This window comes from Syngnathoides biaculeatus, chromosome 18 (genome assembly GCF_019802595.1).
Source record: "Syngnathoides biaculeatus isolate LvHL_M chromosome 18, ASM1980259v1, whole genome shotgun sequence".
NCBI classification, from domain to species: domain Eukaryota; kingdom Metazoa; phylum Chordata; class Actinopteri; order Syngnathiformes; family Syngnathidae; genus Syngnathoides; species Syngnathoides biaculeatus.
The window spans coordinates 3,940,986-3,964,438 of NC_084657.1; the positions used below are offsets into that span (position 1 = coordinate 3,940,986).

General features: G+C 41.7%; 1 protein-coding gene across 5 annotated transcripts in view; it reads right to left on the bottom strand.

The window, feature by feature from the left end:
- The window catches only part of spns2 (SPNS lysolipid transporter 2, sphingosine-1-phosphate), a 57,139-nt gene extending 34,344 nt beyond the window's left edge, over positions 1 to 22,795 (bottom strand). Inside the window, exons 1-3 of one of the 5 annotated variants that reach the window (XM_061802775.1) lie at positions 22,660 to 22,789; positions 21,011 to 21,087; positions 13,886 to 14,132 (exon numbers count right to left, since the gene is read on the bottom strand). In XM_061802775.1, the coding sequence (XP_061658759.1) occupies positions 13,886 to 14,117 (232 nt within the window). In that variant the 5' untranslated portion in view covers positions 14,118 to 14,132; positions 21,011 to 21,087; positions 22,660 to 22,789. Of the gene's footprint in view, positions 1 to 13,590; positions 13,614 to 13,885; positions 14,133 to 21,010; positions 21,088 to 22,659 lie in introns of those variants that run through there. The other 4 variants (XM_061802774.1, XM_061802776.1, XM_061802778.1 and 1 more) reach the window with 4 other exon arrangements.
- Between the last annotated feature and the right edge of the window lie 658 nt (positions 22,796 to 23,453).

Below are 23,453 nucleotides of genomic sequence, written 5' to 3' on the forward strand. Positions count from 1 at the left end.
TCTGCACTGCACTGCACTGAACAATATTTATAAATACCACCTGATTTTTTTGTGGATTTGAAAAGGGGTCAAAGCGTACTTATAAATATACTCCAGAAAGATGAATATCAGAGGCTCTTCTCACCAAACAGAATCCCTTTATGGCTACCGTATTCTATTTATATTTCTCCAATTATATTTCACATATTGTCTGTTATACTAGAGGCTAGTGGTTGATTTGCCTGACTTCTGTGCAGGCAGTGTGGATTCATTCGCCACGGTGAGATGCTGTGAATGTGAACGGTCGCAACTATAAGAGCCCTATGATTAATTGGCCACCGATCCAGGGTTTAATTTGCCTCTGGTCTGAGTTCGGGATCACAGGATCAGCAGAATGGATGGAAATGTTATATAATTGTTTCCATATACAAGAGTGAAAAAATTAATCATGTAAAAGATCTGCTTCCCTAGAAACCACTGTCTTTCCAACCAAAAAGTTAAAAAAAAAAAAAAAAAAGCAAAAATCATAATAATGCAATCCTTGCAATGTTGTGTGGTTGGTAGTATTCCTGCCTTCCGAAGAAACATGGCTGGGGCTGATCGCACAAAAATTAAACAGAGGCATGACGAACATTTTTAAAAGGCTGGCAGCCTGTGATCTTTCCGAGCATGACGTTATACAACCTGACCTGGAGTCTCTGCAATATCTGAGTTTTAGAAGCACCATGCAAATCATCACCCAACAAGTATGGAATAACAATAAAGGTCACCACCAAGTGAGTAATAAGGTTCCCTTGTGATGATGCTGTTGTCTGTGTTATACTTGGCATAAAAATGGCTTTTTTTCGTCAGCGGGGGAAAGACATCCCATTCCAAAAAATGCATTACCGGCATTGTAGGTTTGACTGTGGCAGAGACTGACCCGATTTAAACTCCCGCTCACATTTGCGCTGCTCATGGAACTTTGTACAAGATAATGGGGTTGTTGTCGCTTTTCTAGTAAATCCGAAAAGTATTTGATGGTTCTCCTGGACCGAAGATACATTTAGGACACAGAACATGGCCTTTACCGAGTTGTTCCCTCGAAATTGGAATTGTGTTAATGTAAAAACAACAAAAAAGAAACCAAAAATCAATAAATAAGATGCATGGCAAATACACCATATGATTGATTGATTAATCATTCATTTCAGTAAAACGGCATCCTTGTGAGAAGGTCACAAAAGAGTGAAAGCAAACAAAAAAATGTTACGCAGCCAACTTCTTCATAGTACTAAGTTTACATTTCCCAAAGATAACCATCTCCAGACGGGAAGAATCAAGGATAGGATCAGATTCCATATGTTACATTCCTTTTATGAGCCTTTGATCTATCAATACGGACTGATGCCCAAAAGGACTTAAAGCAAGACAAAAAAAAAAAAAAAATACTAAATAGTGTTCACGCACATGAAGATGATGACGTCATGCTGTCATTCAAAAATGTCGAATGTGACGGTGCGTCTGGAACAAGACAACCTGTCACATGGGTGTTTTATCAGTACCCTTCCAAATTCTTCTGTACTCATCAGTAATTAGACCAAAAGAAGTACACGAACTCACAGGGGCATATGAGCAGCCTCCTGCGTGTGTGGGTGTGGGTGTGTGTGTGTGTGTGGGGGGGGGGGGATTCCTACGCCAGATGGTGGAACGTCTTTCTTGGACGCAGGCTACTTTGGTGTGCACCATGCAGAGCCACACACAGACAATAAATGCAGGTTGAACTGGTTAATTGTAAGAAAACAGAGGTGTGGTAAGCAGGAAAAGGGATAACTAACACGAGTATCAAAGTGCCGTATCAACATCTACTGAAACCCGCACAAAAAGAGAAACATTTAGCGATCCGGTGGCTGACCGTGCATTCATTTGAGGGGTGTCAAAGGTGTTTATGTTCACTAGATTCAAGTGCGGCAAACTATGTAATGAACTGTGTTAATCTGCAATGGATTACACAGCTCTGTTTAATCAGCAGCCTATCAGAACTATCATATCTATCCATCTCTACTCTCAGTGAGGTCCCGTTAAGACCTTAAAAAAACAAACTGTCTATTGGGCTTTTATTTTTTCCTTTCCTCTTGTTCAACCCGATCTCTAATTATCTGATCATTTCCTCGGACATGGAGCTATGACAATAGCGGTCTCAAAAGAATGAATTCCAAAATGTGTCTGATGATGAGGTAATACAAAGACGAACCCTCTGCGAAGCTGGCAGCACCCAGAACGGTTGCCATGGCAATGCTTGGTACTCCAAAAAGAAAAAGGTCAAGTAACGACAGAAGGATTGAACTACCTGTTTTCACCCCTTCCTGCCTTTCTGTTGAATCTCAAGCTTTCTTATTCTCTTCCTGTGCATCAACTGCTTCCTGTTAGAAAGGTTATTCTGATGCTTAAAAAAAATAAAAAAATCCTTGAAAAATGGGGACTACCTTTTGACACGTTCACAAACAGTATCAAATTAGCACAAATATAACCCGGTGGTCAAATGTCATTAAAACAAAGTTAATTCGTTTCTCAGACCTCCTTGGGGTTTCTCGTGCGTGTGAGCATGACGCCCAGCAAGAGCCATCACAGGAATGTGGATCCACCTGACTGGACACAGCTTTATCAGCAACTTTCATCTTTATTTAACACAGCAATGTACACTAACCAGACAGCTTCCATGACCGAGTCTTATGCAATTACTTGGAGCCCTCCCTCCCTTAACATCGAGAAATAGCGTAACTGTTCAAAACATCTTTGTGATCTTACTGGGCTGCTGGACTGCACATAGCATGTCTGCGCCCTAAACAGAACGGCCACGCAACAGTCGGTCCAATGCAGTGCTGACACTTATTCCACCCTCTCATAAAATCTGTCTTTGTGACCCCTTTTTTGAGTGAGCGGAAAGGACACACAAATTGGTAAACATACCACGAATGCTGCATTTTACAGGGGCGAGTATATGAATATATTAACATGTCCTCTTGTGGTTTTAGCGAAAAGTCACATAAGAGGCACAGCAATTATTGCTAGGAAACAGATTTTATATTACAACCCCGACAGAGACCGGTGACTGTCCGGGTTCTATTTCTGCACAGAGAAAGTAGGCTAAAAGGAAGAGCAGAGAATAGCAGTCCAATTTCAGAACAGTGAGCTGCATAGAAAAATTTGGTGATGGCCTTAAAAAGTCAGTCAGGGTGACCACTGAGTGAGGCATTTTTTTCCCCCCTTGTTTACGTCTATATAGTCAAGGGTCCGCGCATGCGTTTGTAAGTGAAACGGAGCCAGTGGATGGAAGTCATTCATTCTGGCCAGGTTCTGGCGTGCAGCGGTAAACCACTTTCCCCCTTCCATTCCGGCTAAGGGGGTGATCACCCCGTCAGTATAAATAGTCAAGAGACCAAAGCAGGGAATATAATAACTGAGGAGAAAGTGCATGTTTGGGTTTGTTATGGGTTTGATCAGTTTTTAGATGCGAGCACGAGATAGAGGCTACTAGGGACAAACAAAGTGCAGAAACAGGCCGCAATGAAGAGCGGGTTCAGACTGAAGTGAAGAGAAGCCGACCACAAATATGTCCGACTGTGGCCGGTGGGCTCCTGACCGACTGTTCTCCTCCCTTGCCATGTGGCCACAGTGGGCAAGGAAGCCAATTTTTTTTTTTTTTTCTCATTTCGATTCTTTCCCCTGTCACACAGAAAGGAAATGTACTGCAGATGTCTGAGAAAAAAAACGTAGAGCTGCATGCACGGTCGGGCTTGAGAGTATGTCGAGGTGGATTCCCCCACACAAAAATAACATGAGGTAGAAAGTCTTCATTGTTGAATGGAAGTTTAATGTGTCCTTGTTTTTTTTACATTTTACAAGAGCCTCACCCTCTCAATTTCAAGCACTTCTCCGGTGCTCTACAGCTATGATAAAATACATATTTACTGTATATGACTGCCTGCAAAATTTCTTATGTGGAAAAAATACGGCCATTGTGCAAGGGTTTATCATTCTATAATACTGTAGAGGGAATAAATGAGAAAATGTAGTGTTTAAAATAGATTCTTATTGGTAATAACTGAATGATGAAATGCAGTTGAAATCGCATACATTATGATTTTATCAAGATACCTGGGTACTTTGATTAATTCCAGGCTCTTAAAAACACATTTAAATATTTATTATATGACATTAAACGAAAAAGTAAGGGGAACTCGATCCCTGTCCTCTTTTTCAAATGTATTTCTTTTAACATTGAAAAGTATGTTGTAGGAAATGGATGGATGTGTTATTTTTTGCTGAACGTCGCCCAAAATATACCCAAAAATGAATAAGATCTAGCTATACAAAGTTTTGCCATTAAATTTTAATCATTTGATGACCAAAATATCCATTAAAACCAAAGTAACGACTGCCAATCTTACCCAGGAATCTGTCATCGTTTCAAAAATCAAAGCCTGATGATGTCTGAAGCGCTTTTCACTCTAATTCTCCCCATTTGCGAGGAAAACTGGGGCAAAATCCCATTAATGGCTTGTAGGTTTGCCAGCTTTCACACTTTGATTCATCTGCTCTCTCTCTTTTTTTTTTTTTTTAACACAATTTTCTTTCACTAATCAAAAGCTTTAATTCAGCTCTGGTGCTGCTGCACATCAGTCCCAGCCAGTACGTGCTAAATATTTGATAGCTGCAACGAGAATACACGGTGAAGCACCACGAGAGCAGACTGAACCTATAGCTCATCAATAATACATTTAAGGGGCAGCCAAGTTGTTCATGAGATCATGCTTCAGATGAAATCAAAAGAGGGGCAGTGAAGCGAGGCAAAAGTATTTGAGGGGACTGACAAGCAAGGTGGTCCTTCGAGTCAAGGTCATGTTCTGTCACCATTCAGTATTCCACGAAGACAATAGTTTGAACTCTCCTTGAGAACCACCTTGCCAGGTGAGGTGCAATTTGAAATCCATCCATCCAGTTTCGTTCCGCTTATCCTCACGAGGGTCGCGGGGAGTGCTGGAGCGTATCCCAGCTGTCAACGGGCAGGGTACACCCTGAACTGGTTGCCAGCCAATCACAGGGCACGTACAGACGAACAAACACTCGCACTGACGATCACACCGACTTTCAATTTAGAGTGTCAATTAATGTGGCATGTTTTTGGGATGTGGGAGGAAACCGGAGTGCCTGGAGAAAACCCACGCAGGGACGGGGAGAACACGCAAACTCCAAACAGAGGGGGCCAGGATTGAACACGGGTCCTCGGAACTGTGAGGCCAACGCTTTTCAGCTGCGCCACCGTGCCGTGCAATTTGAAATGAACCCAAAAAAGGTTTAGATGTATTGTATGTACTACTGTGTGTAAGTAAAGAGGGAGAAACCGGCGTTTTTGCTCAAAATGTGGAGGTAAACCAAGGTGTAAATAACGCACTTGTAAAGTAACAAAATAGGCAAACTCAAAAGGCAGAGCCAATTCTGTAACACGGCATTTAAAGTTTGACGTAGTTATGAGGTTTGAGTGGCTGTTTTTCCTGTGCTGACAGTAAGGACAACGAGTCTCTTCAGAAGATGACAATTATGAGATTTGATGCTGCTGTAACCACACGCGGTATAAAAATCACTTGGTATCCATCCTGTTAGGAAAACGACTTCACCTTGTATTCGTTTTATGAAGGTAAAAGCAAAATAAATAAATGATCCCGTTTTATGGTGAAAGCTCAGATTAAGTGAAAGATATGTACGTTGGTTATGTGAATATTGTTTTCTGTGAAAACGGCAGCCAACTGGAAAGTGTTATCACGCATAACTCATCGGAAGCCTAGTGATCTTTTTCATAACAGAGATGCTGATTGAACTCGGTCCAATTTCATGTTTTACTGGCCCCCTCTTCAATTTGAGCATATGAATCAGCTATGGGTGGTACTGCGTAATTAGTATTGCGTAATTATGTACAGCCGAGATAAGATTTGTTAGATTTCTGTGATGAGTGCTTTTCAATAACACAAGACTGTTGTAATTATTCAGAGATTACGCTGTGTGTATCATTTCGCTGGAAAAAATAATCTATATCTGGTGTTGTTGCCATTAAGATGTGGCATGAGGTTTTCTTTGGTCATTATCATATCCATCGGTTCTTTGTGTTGATACGTGATAGAAAAAGGAAAATGGGAATCGCTCTGGACTTTGCAAGATGCCAAAATAAAAATATGGATTCAGGTGTTATGATGCTAAAATTGCCAGATTAAGGGTTTAAAAAAAGACAAAACATATCGTATTGCATTTTGAATAGGCGCAGACCATCAAACACAAAATGCGGCTTTGGTTTTTGGACTCTGTAGACTGGAATGTCACCACGTCTCCTCCGAGCAACGTCTGCAAAATCAGAGCACCACTTCCACTCCAGCAGATCAAAAAGGATTCCCTATGGGCAGCCATAACTACTACATTTCGACCGTAAATAATAACATATCTGTCATTCCCATTGTGTGTGATTTAACTAAGTGCAGACTTTCTTTTTTTATTCTAGAAATTCTGGGATAGATAGGGGAGTGAAATCTGTTATTACCGTGACCATGCTTCCGTCTGGCTTTTCATCGAAGTCACACAAACACATTTATACTGACTGAGACGTCACTGAACACTCTCACAGTACATTGAACTTTTCAGGGCGAGTAATTCCAAACTCAATTGCAGTCAAGTATATGAAGAAGAAGAAGAAGAAGAAGAAGAAGAAGAAGAGTTAAACTCAGGCAGCTGGGCTCAGCTTTCATTGTCTCATAAATTAGATATGCGTTGCATTACCCCCGCCACCATTTCATCAAACACTCGCAAACACCCAAATATGATTTTTTTTTCCCCCCTCACCAACTCACATTAAAATGAGCCTTTCCTTCAAGCATCTGATATTAAAAAATAATGTGATCCTTTTCTTAATCAAATCTCTTCGCAATAAGGTCAAACTAAGCAAGATGCATCGACATTATTCAAAATGTGGAAATACCAGTCAAGGCATCATTTATTTTCCTTTTTTTGGCAACACTTTTTTGATTCACTTACGCAGCTCACAAATACTGCACAATACACAGGCTTAAAAAAACACACACTGACTATATTAAATGCAATTAGAACCCAAGGATTACCAAAAAAGATCTGAGCCCTGGACTGAGGTCCCCAACTCCCAAGCACTGGAATGAAAATCCTGCTGCAGTCTCATTTACCTCTTGACATTGTGACACTTAGATATCAACAAATCAAATGTTAAAAAAAGAACAGAGATTAAACTCGAGGAGCGCAAACACATACAAAGCTTGCTTGTTGTCTGTTATTAACAATTACATAATCTCTCTGCTGGGCTTTTTGACACTATCATATTTAAATGCAGGGCAAGATGATCTTTATTTATGAAGCTCGGCTCTTCATATACTCTGCCACTGTAAATAAATAGTTTACATGAGATTATGGCAGCTTCAAGTGCTTGAAGAAGCATAAATATGCAACACTGCAACGACGCTTATGGCGGACTGGAGCTGTGCTTACACAGCTACTGGTCTAATATGTTGTTTGTTTTGAACAAAACTATAAATGAACCCTTCCCCCAAATCCAAAGGTGCAAAACAAACATAAAATATGCAAAATATACATAATATATTATTTATAGATAAGCTCAATTGCTGCGATTGGTTGGCAGCCAGTTCAGGGTGTATTTCACCTCCTGCCCCAAGATAGCTGGGAGAGGCTCCAGCACTCCCACGACCCTTGCAAGGATAAGCGGTTTGGTTAATGACACAAACTGACAATGAATTTTGCGTAATGGTGAAAATTGTGAATTATCAATTACTACACACATCCCTAGTGTTTAGAAGTTGACCACAACCATTTCTTTCGTCTCTCTCACGCAGTCTCTATCTCTGTTATTTAATTATTCCAAACACTGTGGTGCTGGTTTACAGCAGTGATCTGAAGCTATGGAATTCAGGGAGTCCATATTTTAAGCAGGGTTGAGCTATTACTTGACAGCGTGTCTCACACAGCAAAGTGCTGAACGCATCGCCGAGCTCCCAAGTTTATTCTTGTGATCTTTCTCTCTGCCGGAAGATACATAATATCACAATCTTCAGAGCTAATGAAGCAAGAAAGGGACATTCCACTTTTGATGTGGGAAGGAATGAAGGATAGCTGTTTGGTTGAAAGCTGGATCCTTCTACTTCTGACTCATCTTTGCATCCCACTCCAACATGCCTTGAGATCTGGACTTGGTACTTCCTTAGTTAGCTTATAGCCGTGATCCCCAAGCACACACTATTGGTGGAGGACGCAGCAGCAAACAAACGATTCCACTCTGCTGTTATTTTCACACGTCCTCCCCTGATGACAGGGAAGGTCGGTGATTATCGGGTTGCTGCTGGCTTTCTTCCCATGTCAAAGATCAACAGGCAGCTTGAGCAAGCTGTTGACTTGACAAGCTACTGGATGCTCAAAAGATAAGAACCATCTGAGAATTCCAGTGATAAGGCCTTGCTCGCTTAAGCATCCAACTACAGGCTGTTAAGAAGACAAGTGTTTCATTTTGGCCACATCCTTTTCTATAATAAGCGGTTCGAGGATTTATTTGATTATCTTTTATATCCATCTTAAGGTCCATGTTATTTGTACGTTCTCACTCATAACACAATTCATTGCACTTGTGTGTTGAGCGTTATCACCATTTCGCAGGTCCTTTGGAGAAGGCGTTGGCTGACACTGTTGTCGTCTCGACTTTTGACAGTAGGTTTCTGTTTATCTTTGTCAGGTCCTTGTTGTTTATGTTGCCTTTGTATCGAATTGTGTTGACAACACCCACAACGAAGCACAGTGGAGTAATAGGTTCAAACAGCTGCCTCACAGGTTAGAGGTCTCTGCTTCAAATCTTGGCTTGTGCCCTCCTCAAGTCTGTGCATGGATGGCGACCAATCCAGGATGGTTGAGTCCCTGCCTTGATGCCTTCATCAGTCATTTGCTTCTGATATGCTAAGATATAGATGGAATGATTTTTGGACAGGTTTTCAAGATGGCCCATGTCACAAAAAAGTGACTTTCCATGATTCTATTATATGTGAAAGCTGATGCAAGGGAGTATGTACCCTTGCTGGTAAAAATCTGGGGTGGCCACATGAAAGAGTCTGCAAGAATCTGGAGGAAGGAGCTCTGTCTAATTCCATTGGTTACTATTACAGACATCAGCTAAATTGGAGCCTTAAGAACACACAGACTGTTTTCTCACTGCGTAGCACGTTAGGATATAGAAATGAACAGCTTACTCAGAAATCTGTGGGAAATCACTCTGGAAAAGTCCAACATGCCATTGTCAGGGACCACATTTTGACATCAGAGTTAAACATTCATACACAAAAAAAAAGGGATATTTTACAACATATAGTAAAAGGTATCTGAAGCGCTGATTTCAAAGGATGATTTAATTGGAAACAGCCAGACATCAGCTATAAAACAGCTCGAAGGTAGCAGCAGCCCTATTACGTGAGGCCTCTACATCTTCTTTATTCCCTCCACTGTTGCAATTCTTGTACACAGACCTTTAATTTGTTGCTGTAAAAGAATTCAAACGAGCACCAGCAGAAGGCCCACACAACAGTTCACATTTACATGTATTTTTAAAAGCCGCGTGGTGACATAACAAATACTCCTTAAAAATCCACATACTCGGATAGGACCCAGGTCTACCTGCACCTTTAGATATTATTCTTTGATTCATCGCAGACACCTCCACTTTCATCACTTCCCTCCTTTTGCAGCCATTGTGGAACTGAAACATTTTGCCTCCCCTGCACTTTGAGCACTTCCACAAAAGACTGTTGCGGCTAGCGTCATCGGAAAGGACATCATGTAGCGGTGAGGAAATACATGCCACATTTACCCTGCAACCCCGCTGACTGTAAATGGTAGTGAGAGAAGTGTGAGTCGGTGTGAATTGTGTATGCTAAAGAGAAAATGGATCCAGGTGGTGTAAGGAATAAGTCAGACTGGCTATATCGCTACATCTTTGCTACTGCGTGACAGAGCACTTGCCTTAAGAGGATTATTACCACGCACTCATCTACGTCGAAGATGCAAGAGGCCAAAAGCGCACAAGCACTTGTCCAAGAGGACGCATCTTTGTTTTGGGGACATTCCTGGAGTGACAGCTTGACGCGCATGACGCAAGCATTAATCTGCTGCCCCCCAGTATGCGATTATCATGCAGCCCACAAATGACCACTTTACTGGCTATGAGGGTGGTGCGCACAAGGGGGCGGCGGCGATAAAAGAGATCAAGGTTGTCTTACTGATCAAGCAAATACCTTTAAGTGCCGAGCGTCTGCCTCGCATGTCCTCCATATTCTCTGAAAAACACTTAATCCCCTCTTTATGATAAGCTCTAGGGGTGTCTGCTGAGACCAATTTGAGGTTTTAAGGTTTCAAAGGCAACTCAAATTCAATTAAATGTAGTGGTACACAAAATCTCATCTTACTTACACAAACTTTCAAGCAAATGGAATAACAGTGTCAATGTGATCAGCAGTGACGTACCAGCGGTGCACTCCAGGCACCCAAATCAGTGGGGGCATCCAGACCGGGTTCAGGTTGGCACCCCCCTCCCCCTCCCATCAGCAAATAACACCACCCACCTCCGACCATTGGATTTAGGCAAAGGACAGTCCTACAATTATGTGGCCAGGGCAGCTAGACATCTTTACAAGTCATTGGTGCTCAGACATTTTGTCTCCTTTTCAATATTTTTCAGATCAAATTGCATTCACCATAAAATGAAATTCCTTCCTCAAGAAAACACCCTCACATGTCTGCGTGCACAGTACACTGCAGCCTTGTCTGCGTCACAGTCTCACTCGTAAAAAGGAGTGGTGAGCACTGCATGTCAGCTCTGGGAGTCCGCTCAACTTATATGAAAGTGGCTCTTGGCATTTCCTACCTAATACCTACAGCACACAATAAATGTTACATGAAGTTATGTTTTCATCACGTCTACATTTGTTTTAATTTGGACTGTTGCTATTAGAATGATGATCAAACTAGGCCACTGATGCTGTTGTCTTGTTATAGAAGTTTCTGAATATTCTGAACTCCTGCTTCCATGCCAAATGTGTATCAAGCAGAAAAAAGATGCCCGACGGAGTTGCAGGAATGCATATTATGATGGATGATTAACAGACATTGTATTTTAGTTTCCACTTTAATCTGGATGGGGTTGCTTTATGTAAACTAAAGGAATGTTCAAAACAACCTGTTGATGGTGACTTCTAATCTCTGTGGAACTTCTCTCCATCATTTTGGGCCAAGTTAAGTGCACTTTATGCTGGTTTTCAGTGCGTAGGCTTTTTTTCTTTTTTTTTTTTTTTTTAAATCTATGACACATGGGATGAGCAGAAAGATTGAAGTCTTTCACAAGGCTGTCCATCACTGGGTGCAATTTTTCACATTACTGTTGTGGGACAGAATAGCTGCGGTGTCTCGAATGGTCACCCTCCATCTCACTGACAATGCTTTAGTGATCCACGCACACACAACACACACTACACTCATGGCTATTGGTACAAAGACCTTTTGACGTTCGGGGTGGGGTGGGGGGGGGCATCATTTCAGCTTAATGCTGCCTGCATTCTACATCTACTTCTTGCCTTCCACTGCAGCGGCCCCCCACTCTTAACAACTCCCCTCTCTCATTCATCCCTGGAATGGTGGTCGGGTATGGGGGGGACACACCATTTATTCCGTGTGTTTGCTTTCTGTGGGTGTGCACTCAGGCCTGGTTAATTGACATTAAGATCTACAATTTGGGATTAGGTACCTGCTAGTGAGTAGGGCCAGGGTGAGAAAATGACTGCAGGACATGCAGAAAGCAGAAGGGATGAACAGAAAAGATAGAACGTTAACTGAAATCTGATCAATTCCCACTCAGCGTATCCAATGACTGCCACCAACCTTGAGGTGTAGTCTGGTTTCGAGGAACACAAAGTATGCAAGAACCCCACCTCAACTCAGGTGCTGTTGTTGAATTATAATCAGAAATGTGCGTGGTAAACTTCATCCAAGTTTTTCAAGTATTTTACCACTATTGCATTAATGTATTCTTGACGCAAAAAAATGTGGTTTAAATTTACTCAATTAAAGTGGCTGGAAATTGTTATCCTATTGGGTACATTCATATTTTTTTTTTTTTTTACATTATAAGGTGTGTAGCACATGTTCAGATGTCTTTCTTTATATATGTGAAAGCTGATACTACAAATACACTCCATCAGGCTGTGGAAAATTGCACATGCAGTTGGGGAAAAATACACCATGCAAGACAGATGCACTGTGTTGGTAACCTTCCACTGTCTAATACTGCAATGTCGCTCACCCAGCAGGGGAGGAGAGAGAAAGCCTCGCAGAGAGATTGGAGAAGATGATGCAGGCGGAGGCATGGCAGATAAGCTCAGCCTGGATGTTTCGTACAAAGTCTTTCTTTCTACACGTTCAGCCCATACATCATGCGAAACAGTCCCGTGGAGTTCAGGTGGCAGGGATGGGCATGCCACACCCGAAACACCTTCCCCATCATGACATACTTTTTACAGCAAGTTTGTGCCTTCACATACTGTTCACCTATAAATGTTGTTCTGATTTAAGATTCTTTTTTAACAAGATATGTCCTAGCACATGTAAAGACTTTACAACCTATCTACCAGGCCCCAGAGAGCGAGGCGAAAATCTCAGCATCTTTGCAAAAAATCTCAGCATGGTTGGGGTTCAGTCTACTAAGATCTGGACTGCAGTGATCATCAACACTCTCGAGGCTCGGCTTCTTTCGAGTTGAAAAACTGAACCAGAAATCCTCAGGATGCTGCGCCGCCGGCATGTGGCCACTTAAAAGTACACATTGCTCTGTGTATAGGAAGCACTCCTATACATGGGTTGCGCTTTTCCACAATTTAAAATTCCTATTCAGTCAAAATAAGGACCGACAATGATAACATCTAAAAATAACGAAAGATCGTTTTGAAACCACGCTTGCAATATAGCTGCGACTGCATCAAGGCAAATAAGCATAATTTAAAAACATATGTTTTAGTCTGGATTTAATAGCGTCGATACAGAAGAAGCTACACTTACACTTCCTTCCATTCTTTTGTGCTGCAGCAATATTTTTAACTCATTCACCCCCAAGAGTACAATGTCCGATCAAGGAATGAAGTACTTGTGAAACAGCGCCCTTTGATTCCATTTTAAAATGTTCTTTTAAAAAATGAAAAATGATCTCAATTGGCATTGAAAACATAGCACGTATTCAAATTCATTTGAATGTCCAAATTTCCGTTTTGGTTTCTCAAAGAGGAAAGATTATCACTACATGGCTTCATCTCAGAATCTCACCGCAAACAGCAGCACACAATATTTAAGTAAATCTCCACCTCCAGATCCAAGGAGGAACTAATAGCTCATTTTTCTCCCCCTTCAGATCCATCTTGAGCATTTATCAACCATCATCGATGTCTCACACAGACGGTTGTGGAAGGAAGGGAGGTGTGTGTGGATCGATTCGAGATTATCTGCGGCATAGCAGTAATTACTAACCCACTGTGGAGCATTTCCTTGAGAGATAGCTAAGGCGCGTCTGCTTGATGAAATCAGCACACACGAGTAGTCTACGAGAGTGGAAATAACACAGCAAGTGTGTGTCCACTGCGCCGAGGCGATCCCATTGTTCCGCCCGTCTGAGCTCGGGTGAGATGATCAAGATTCAAGAGGCTGCCAGCCAAGTCATGCACGAACAGGAAAATGACCACTCAAATATGCCCCACAAGCTTTTATGTCAGAGGTGTATAGTTATACTAGTGAGGAAGGAGAAGAAGAACAAAATTCCTTTTACCGGCTACTGTGCATCTGTCCATGTAATTGAGGACGTTCCCGAAACTGAGGATCCCAGCAGCGACGGCCGGCGAGCGGCATCGGAGCAGCGCGGCTCGAAATTTCTGGCCCGGTTTGCAGGCGTGGAGGTCCGGGTTGGATTTTAGCGTGGTGCTCATGCTGCCCGACAGCGTGCGCACTTCATCAGAACTGCTGCAGCCTTCCAGCTCGCATCCATCACCTTCCACGCACATTCTGGTGCAAAGTGTCTCGAGAAAGAAGAAAAGAAGAGTTGGAACAGCGACGAGAGTCCGAGCGGTCCGCTGTGGATTTAGTCGCTGTGGAAGTGTTGTGTTGAGAGCTGCAGCGCAGGATGAGCTCTTCTCGGGATCATATTTTTCCACCAGTGTGTAGTGACTGAGGGCCAGTGCGCTCCTGAGTTGTCTTATTTTTCCCCCTGTCAAGCAAGCGAGCGCAAGGGGTGCGGCCAGAAACCGTAAACCCCGCCCCTGTGCGACCGGGAGCCAATGAGGGGAGCGCACCTGATTGGGCTGCAGAAGACCGCAAACCCGGGCGTGGAGGGGCTCGATAAGATTATCAATGAATGTGAAACCAGGGTGCAGAGTCACATATTAAATGATTAAGGTTCATCCACTTGGACCACATTTAAAAATATATATATAAATGGAGAGAAATTGGGGAAAAAGTCGCTCTCTGCCCAGAGTTCATCTTTCAGGAGGTTGTTTGGGTATAGCTGTACTTTATTTTATTGTTTTTTTTTTTTTTTTTAACGTGCACTACTCTGAAAAAAGCTTTTGGGTAAAATTTGAGGGTAGGGTGAGCCAAATTGCAAACTTTACAGCTTGGAACTTGTTTAAACTTCACTTGCACATATCAACTGTTCAATGATGACAAACATTTTTGCACAAGTAAGTGTTCTCATTGGGAAAAAAGACCTGCGAGTCATTAATTGGCCAACACAGTACTGTAAATGTACAGGGTGTCCCCAAAAAAAAATGTACACACACTTTTTTTAACGTCAAAATTTTTTTACAAATATTATTTAAAGAGTGTATACATTTTTTTGGGACACCCTATATGCAGTAAATCCTTCATTTATCACAGTGGTTATCAAATGCAGCCCACTCCCACGTTAAATGAAATCCAGGAAATGGTGTTCACATATTTCTTTGAGTATTTAGACCTAATTTAAAGCTATATCAACGATTTCCGAGAGTCTTCTCGATCTTCGCCTCATCCCAATTAATCTTAACCCGACTCTTATAAACACTTTCTTTACACTTAAACACCTTTTAAGCATACAGTAGTACACAATACTACTGCACACTATTGGCATTTTGCTCCTTATGTGTTTTAATGACTTTTTCATGTTTTTTCTTTTCTTATTTTCTTTTTTATTTTGCTGTTTTAATGTTTTAGGATAGGAAGCATTTCTTTTACTGTCATGGTATATGGCCAATCGTACCAGTTACAATGCTGTTTGTCTGGGGATTTTGTCGCATTAATTTTAAAAATTAATGGCGTCACCAGGTACTAAAAGACTGTGCAGACCATACTCTAGAGACGGTTACCCTTGTTCACACCCCACGGAAAACAGGACAGCTGATGATGCTATACACATGCTAGCTTTACACACAATACTGACACATTAAGAACAAGATCCTTTTCAACTCTGGAATTTGATGCATTTCTTCCTCAATTTATATAAATTACATAACCACTGTCTCCCATATAGACCACATTTGCACCAAAGACTTCCTCAGCAAACATCCACACAGTTAAATCCTCAATAAACGGATCTAAATTAGTTAACAACGGTCTTCCATGTGCTCAAAAAAGTCCTTTAGATTTATTTAATTCAAACATGTACATCAGTTGCACGTGATTCATATTTTAAATTAACATGTTAGGGGGCTTTGAAGAAGGGGAAATTACGTAAATTCACCACATTTCAAACATCCATCCATCCAATTCTCATGGCTCGCCACAAGGATGTGTGCTGAGTCCACTCCTCTCCACCCAAAACACAGGACCAGCCGATTTGTTCCCACTTTCTGTCAGACTGAAGCCAGCTAATTATTGAGGACATGATTAACAAACTGCTTGTGATATTGCCAGATCATCCACAACTACAGTCTAAAATTTGACTGAATAATTTTCTTAGAAAGGCTAAGATTAGATGGTACAGCGCACACGCCTGCCTTTGGTGCGGGGAGCGTGATAGTGTCAATATCTGCCCTGCGACTGACTGGTGGACCTGTTCGGGCTGCAGTTTGCCTTCTGCCCGAAGCTAGCTGGGATAGGCTCTAACTTTCCTGCAACCCTTATGAGGTTAAGCGGTTTGGATAATGACATGACAGGCCAAGATTAGATTTTCGGCACTGACTTGAAAATTTCTTAGTAGAGATGTAAACAAAATATCAACAACTTTCAGTAAAATGATGTGCACTTTACGACAACCAATACAATAGCAATATTATCCATCCAAATGGGCCATGATTTTTTAGTTATCTTTGAAAAGCAACTAACTAAATAACTAAAAAATAAAAATAGTTATCTTTGAAAAGCCAGAATTTTAGTACATCTTGCATTTTTCTCACGAGATTGCTTCCGCCTACCTGTGGCCAGTGAATATTTAATGCGTGTTTTAAACTGTGCAATGCCATACATCTGAAGTGGAGGCAGATATGTTAAAAAAAAAAAAAAAAAGAGGGGAACTGAGCCTTGGCATCAAGGAGTGTTTGGGTGTTTGCCTGGCTCTGCTCTGCAGGCGTTTGGCATCGCGAAGGCCTCAGAATTGATTGAGGTCTGAATGCATTTGTTTTTTCCACCGCTAACTGTAAAGCAATCATCCACTCACTCCCTAATAACATTATTAAAATGGAGTTTCTTTTGATTCTGAACTGCAGTAAACAATGCATATTGAGGTTTTAAATATAAAATGATTACTCAGCAAACAGGCTAGTGAAAAAATGAGGCCACCACAAGAGGCCCAAAACAGACAGTGGGTTTATGTGGAGAGCCTAGGAGAGAGACCCTAGAGCACAGTTATTCCCGTCGCTCTCTCAGCAACCCCCTTTTTTTCTTTCTTTGAGATGTTTGATATGCCGTACATGTCTGCCGGGTCCTTTGTGTTTTTCCAACAAACAGAATAGGTCGGTGGACCTGGACCTATCTCTGGCAGTTTTTCTTCTATGTGGCCCGGAGCCACAGAGTCACCAGTGACTCTCTGAGGCCTTCCTTCCTGTCGCTGCTCAGGGCCGAGCCTCCAGTGCAGGATGGGAGATAACTAAACTAATCGCCGGGCCGAGCGGCTGCAAGGTGATAAGACCCAAGTCTTGCTGCATTCTAAAATAAAAATGCGAGTTTCAAAAACACACTGACATGTGTCTTTCAGCTGATTGTTTCTCAGCTGTAAATACAGCTCCATTTTACGGGACAAAAAAAAATTAAATAAAGATTTGGAACAGGATTCATTTAAGGCAATTGGCATTTAAAGAAGATTTTCTATGAAAAGTAACTTTGTCATTTTAAGAAGCTGTGTACGTTGGGTCACTTTAAACAGCTTAAAATATTTTTATCTTGTGTTACAGTTCGCAAAAAAAAAAAGGAAAAAAATGTGAAATCGTTCACGTGCTTTGAACACTTTAAACTCCCAAGAATAGTACATCAGCAGCGATATGGAAAAATTGACTCAACTCAAATTTGACTTTAACATAACAAAAACACAAAAAACACTTAAAATCCTGCATCGTCAAATTGAATTTAGCCAACTACAGAACAGTTCTTCTAAATCCTGTAATAGTTACACAACAGGAATCTTCCTTCGTTGCTTAAAGAGTCATGTTTAGAGCCCATTTAATGCACACATTTCCCCTTCCTGCCTTCATGGAAAATCTTCGGACCAAACGTCTTATTTTCCCTGGGTACACAATATACACTAAAGAGCCCGGGATAAGAGAATGTACAGACTTTACTTTTTTTTTCCACACTGAGGGATTTTATAGTCACACCCCACACTCTGAGGATTGACAGATTTATGGGGAATTACAGCGTCTAACTAGCCGGTAACTAGAACTGGTTTCCTCTATTGTCTGGTGGTGAAGCGTCTCACTGGACAAGTTTTAGGGAATTGGCGCAATCAAATGATTTCTGTCAATCTCACTGAGACTTTTACACTCGTGGACATGTAGACTCTTTAGTCTTCTCTTTGTGAACTCAGCTCCTTCCACAGATGTTCAATAGGTTTAAGATTGCTTCAGTATACAGTAGATCAACGTTTTTGTTTTCAGTATAAGTGAACCTCCGCTATGATTCACAACTTCTGTCCTTCTTCCATTAATCCCCAAACTGTTGGATGGGGTTGAGATCAGGCCTCTCGAGCTCTTCGCATTGCCCACAGTAAAACTGCAACAGAAAGGGCCTACTCCAAACGGCTCCTACTGAGTCATAAGGAATGAAGGGGGTCGTACAAAAGCCCTGATTTATTAATTTATTAGAGAAACATTGTATCTTTATATAAAATATATTTAACTCGCCACTCTCTGCCGCATAGCGGTTGTGAGCAGCTGATAACCAGTCGCATTGGACCACCTGACATTTGCGTTCCTCCCGTGCACATTTTTAAAGCCGGTGCCGTCTGGGCTTCGATCAGCCTTGAGGTGTGGGCTGTGCCATTTTGACCTATTCTCATCCGATGTGCCCTCCCGACCCCTGTGTTGTCTGCGCCTGGCTGGAGCTCATGGGAGCAACTGCTCCCCTTCTGCCTTGTAGCTCACTAGCGCAAAGCGCTGGAGTTGCTGGGGGCATAGCAGCTGTGGATTGGATCTATAGTGATGTCTCCTGATCTTGTGGTGGTTTTCTACAATAAAGCAGTACCAGGAGGCAGCAAGACAGCCTATTTTAATAATTTATTCAACAGTATGTTGATCTCCTTAGTCCTGGTTCGTCACTCTCAGTTGACACGTTTGCTCTGATAACATTTCGATTTCTCCCCAAGCTAAATATTTTCCTTTACTTAAATTCTTCTGCAATTGGCTGGCAACCAGTTCAGGCTGTACCCTGCTGCCTGCCCGAAGGTAGCTAGGATTGTGAGGATGAGCATGTTAGATCATGGATGGATGGATGGATGGATAAATTCTTGAGCTGAAGGGGCGGAAAAACTTGACATTTAGTTCACACAATTTAAGGGTGCTACATAACAGAATTGGACATGCAGTGAAGCCAGATCTGTGTGGTGGTGCAGTTCTTATTTATAGTCTTCATGGGTCTTAGTAATTACCACATTGCCTCTGGTTCCGTCTGTGAATCGGCTCCCTCCAGTCCAGTGGCCAGCAGGCCTTTGGAAGAGGAATGCTAAATACATAGGAGCAGACGGCATGCGCCATTGTACGGCAAACCACCGAGTTGGCAGTCAGTGCAGTCCACACTGTGACTTCAAGTCATTTGGTGACACTTGGATGATCTCAAGGTATTTGATAAACATTGGTAAAAAACAGAAATGCGAGAATGCTGAGTATCGCTGTCACAGAAAAAGGAAAAACAATGAAATAAGACATTTGTCTTTTATCACTCTCTTTTCTCTTTGTGCTCTCTCAAACTTTATGTCCAACTACAGCTCCAATAAAATATATATTCACGCTACGAACAACCACACAAAGGAGTTATTCAAAGGCCTATTTCAAAGAAATACTGTTCCAGTATAAAATGGCATACGTATCCAACATTCTGTATAACCAAGCCGCTGACCAGGGAGGGAGACAAAAAAAAAAAAAATCTACAGTGCTGTGAAAAAAGCACTTACACACTCGTTTTTTTTTTTTTTCATGGGTAAAGCCATTTCAACCAACCAGGTCCAAGAAGTGGTGATATGCAATTATACATATCTATTACTTTAACAAATTTCTTATGGAAGGGTCTGTTGATGTTTACATCTCAAACCATCGGTCCAAATAATTATTTAAATAATGATTTCACTCTTAGGGGTCTAATAATGTTACTGCGTAATTTTTTTACAGTGGTCGTCAGTGACCGAAGGTTTGACGGTTTGACTCCTGGCTTGTACTGTCCGCTAAACCCCAAATTTCTCCCAGTGTGCCTGGCAGAGCTTGCATGGTCGCAGCTGCCCATTGTTGGATGAATGTAAGTGTCAATAAGGTTTTGTAAAGCTCTTTGGGCAATGCGATGGTCTTGAGATAGCGTTAAATACATTTACCATAGATGAACCAATATTGTCTTTGAATTAAATTGGCGACCATGAATCAAATCATAAAAAAATACAAATAAAAAATTGGATCTTAACACGTAGAAGTTGGAATGGTGCGAAAAAAAAAGAATGAAGTTATTGCCAAATTTGTAAAATTTGGGGAATTTCAGGCTTTTATTTAGATTTTTTTTAAAATCTGGTAGACAATTGTTGTTTGCAGGTCATCTTGAAGGAGCTGAACACATCGTAGAGTTGGATTGGTGCGAATCGGTCGACAAACAAGGAAGTGATAGCCAATTTTGTAAAGCTTGAGGAATTTCAGACTTTTATTTTGAAACTTTGTGAGATTTAGTCAGCTTGTTTAATTTCAACACACAGAAGTAGAAAAGTTGAGATTCTGATGAGAAATAAGGAAGTTATGGGCAAATTTGTTCAAATTTTTGGACGTTAAGCTTTTATTTTTTTTAATTCAGGAGATGGGACTTGTGCACAGGTCAGTTTGAGCTGAACATGTAAAGTTGGAACGGTGAGAATCGGTCAAGAAATAAGTAAATTATGGCCAAATTAGTAAAAACACACCCCCCATTCAAAAAAAAACGGACGTTTTGGCGTTTTTTAAAATGCAGTTCTTCTACCTTGACCAGAGCTGTGAATGGAAGTGCAAATGCTTGCCTACTTGTGCCCTAGATTGGCTGGTGACCAGTTCAGGGCGTACCCTGCGTCATGCCCTTAGTCAGCTGGGATAGGCTCCAACACACCGGTGACGCTTATGAGGATAGGCGATGGATGGATGACTGAATGAATATTTTGAGAATAACCTCATTTTTAGAGAAACATTTTTTTATTATGACCATATTACAGTTGGGAAATTAATGAGGAAAAAACAAATGAGAAATTAAGTATGTCATAGTTAAAACTTACTTAATTTGAATTTATCCAACTGTCTTCTTAGTCGCTTATCCTCACAAGGGTCACGGGACTGCTGGAGCCTATCCCAGCTGTCAACAGGCAAGAGGCGGGTTACACATTTAACTGGTTACCAGCCAATCACAGTTCACACAGAGAAAAACAGCCCCACTCACAATCACACACTTAGGGGCAATTTAGAGTGTCCAATTAATGTTGCATGTTTTTGGGGATGTGGGAGGAAACCAGAGCCTGGAGAAAATCCACGCAGGCACGGGGCGAACATACAATTTCCACACGGGCGGGGCCAGAATTGAACCCGGTTCCTCAGAACTGTGAGGCTAACGCTTTTCACCCGACCCACCGTGCCGCCTAATTTGAATTCAAATTGATTCAAATGATTTGTATTGGCAGCATTGTGGAGCAACTGGTTAGAGAGTTGGCCTCACAGTTCTGAGGACCGTGGTTCAAATCCCGGTCCTGCCCTTTGTGGAGTTTCGCATGTTCTCCCTGTGCCTGCGTGTGTTTTCTCCGGGGACTTCGATTTCCCCCTTCAACCGCTGTGAGGATAAGCGGCTCGGAAAATGGATGAACTGTATGAACATGGAAGCCCATATTATGTTCATGGTCCAAAAACTGTAGGAGGCCACTGCGAGGGTGGAGAAGGTCTCTTCCGCAAAATTTTGTTTCGTCACTGCACCAGTGTCCTGAGGCCCCGTAGCTCAGTGGTTAGAGCACTGGTTTGGTAAACCAGGGGGTTGTGGGTTCGTATCCCACTGGGGCCTCCACTCCCTGAGAAGGGTTGCGTCAGGAAGGGCATCCGGCTGATGATAAGCAAAAACTGCAACTTCATATCCACTAATGTTTGCCTCCTCTTATCGCGGTCAAACACTCGATTTAAAGAAAGTCAAGGAAAAACATGGAAACATAATAGATAACTTATTGTCTTCTCTTACTACTGTGGATGATCATGCTACTAAACGGGAACGACAGCATTCCAAGCTGTTTTCATCTCTAAAATGACCACCTCCGCCCCATCCTTGAGTAAACACCGAGCATATCCGTTGTACCTCATTGATTGACCCGAACAATTTATTATCCATTGTGACAGTTTCCTGTGCTGCCATGGCCGGCAGGGGAAACTGAGAGGTATGCAGATAAAGTGCTCTGAAATATGGTGCACAATGCCCATTGTGTTTTAATTACAGGTCAGACTGTTACCTCCAAAAATGTTTTCCACATACCTTTGAGTATGCGTGTGTATTTTCTTGTTTTTGCTCAGTCGAGTTCCTCAGCGTAGTATTGAGTGATCACGTAATGTCTCAAAAATTACAAGTTCAACACTAGACTGAGGAAAAGGCCAAAAAGCACATTATTCCATGACTAAGTTATTACATTTAACAATTGCTTGGCACCTACAAGCTATGGCCAAAGTAAAAACTGCCCACTTTTAATTTTTACTGTACACCTCACAATCTGACACACTGACAATATTTGTTCATCATAGTGACAGTTTTCCTTGGTTTAAAAGTGGACATCATCTTACTTGGAGTGGTTTCTATTTTCTCAACTTATGTAGATAAAGTCAGAAACAGGTACTCACTACGATTGTGTGCAGTCACAGAAAATATAATAAATAAATAATAAAAACATAATCCATTCACCAATTTACTGTAGAATTTAAAAGGCAATTTCCTTGTTCAGCTTGCCAAATTCAAGACTTTATCTTTATTCCTTCTTTCTGGAGCTGGGCGATGATTCGTCTTGAAAGTCAGAACTTGTGTGAGTGTCCGCTGCGCCCTCAAACTGAAGTCTAGAGATTTTTTTCCTCCCAGGGCTTTTAATCTTGAAGATCTGTGACGTCACTATCAAAGACCGAGCTGTCAAAGAGCGAGTTTTGTGTGACGTCACTTTTCTTTGGTGTGAAACAGGAAATTTGCTCTTGTGAAAGATAGAAGCCAATTTACACGAAAGGAGAAGATGATCTTTTTAATGACAAGCGAATGTCATACACATAAATGTAAATACAGTATATCCTGTTTGTCTCTGGTCCCAAAAGTTGACGCGATCTATCCCATGTGCTCCTTCAACTCAGCAGAAGTGTAGTAAATGCAGCGCAGCTACTTAACTTTTACTGTGAAATCTTTGCTTTTATTTTGTAGAGTGAACGAAGATTATGCAAGCGCAGGGGTCGGGAACCTATGGCTCGCGAGCCGTACTTTGCTCTTTTGGTGGTTGCATATGGCTCGCCGAGCCCTCATAACGACACGCTGTCCATGTGATTATTGTCGTGCAGAGAAGGTTTGTCCTAGTGGCGTTGCTGTAGTTAGGTGTGGGAGGCAACGCAAATGACGTGGAGACACTTTGCCATCGTGGGTTGCCGTAGTTTTTGCGTGGTAGTCGAAGTCCAGTGGTGCAGAAGGGTCTAATGCTGATCTTATCGGAACAACTATTTATG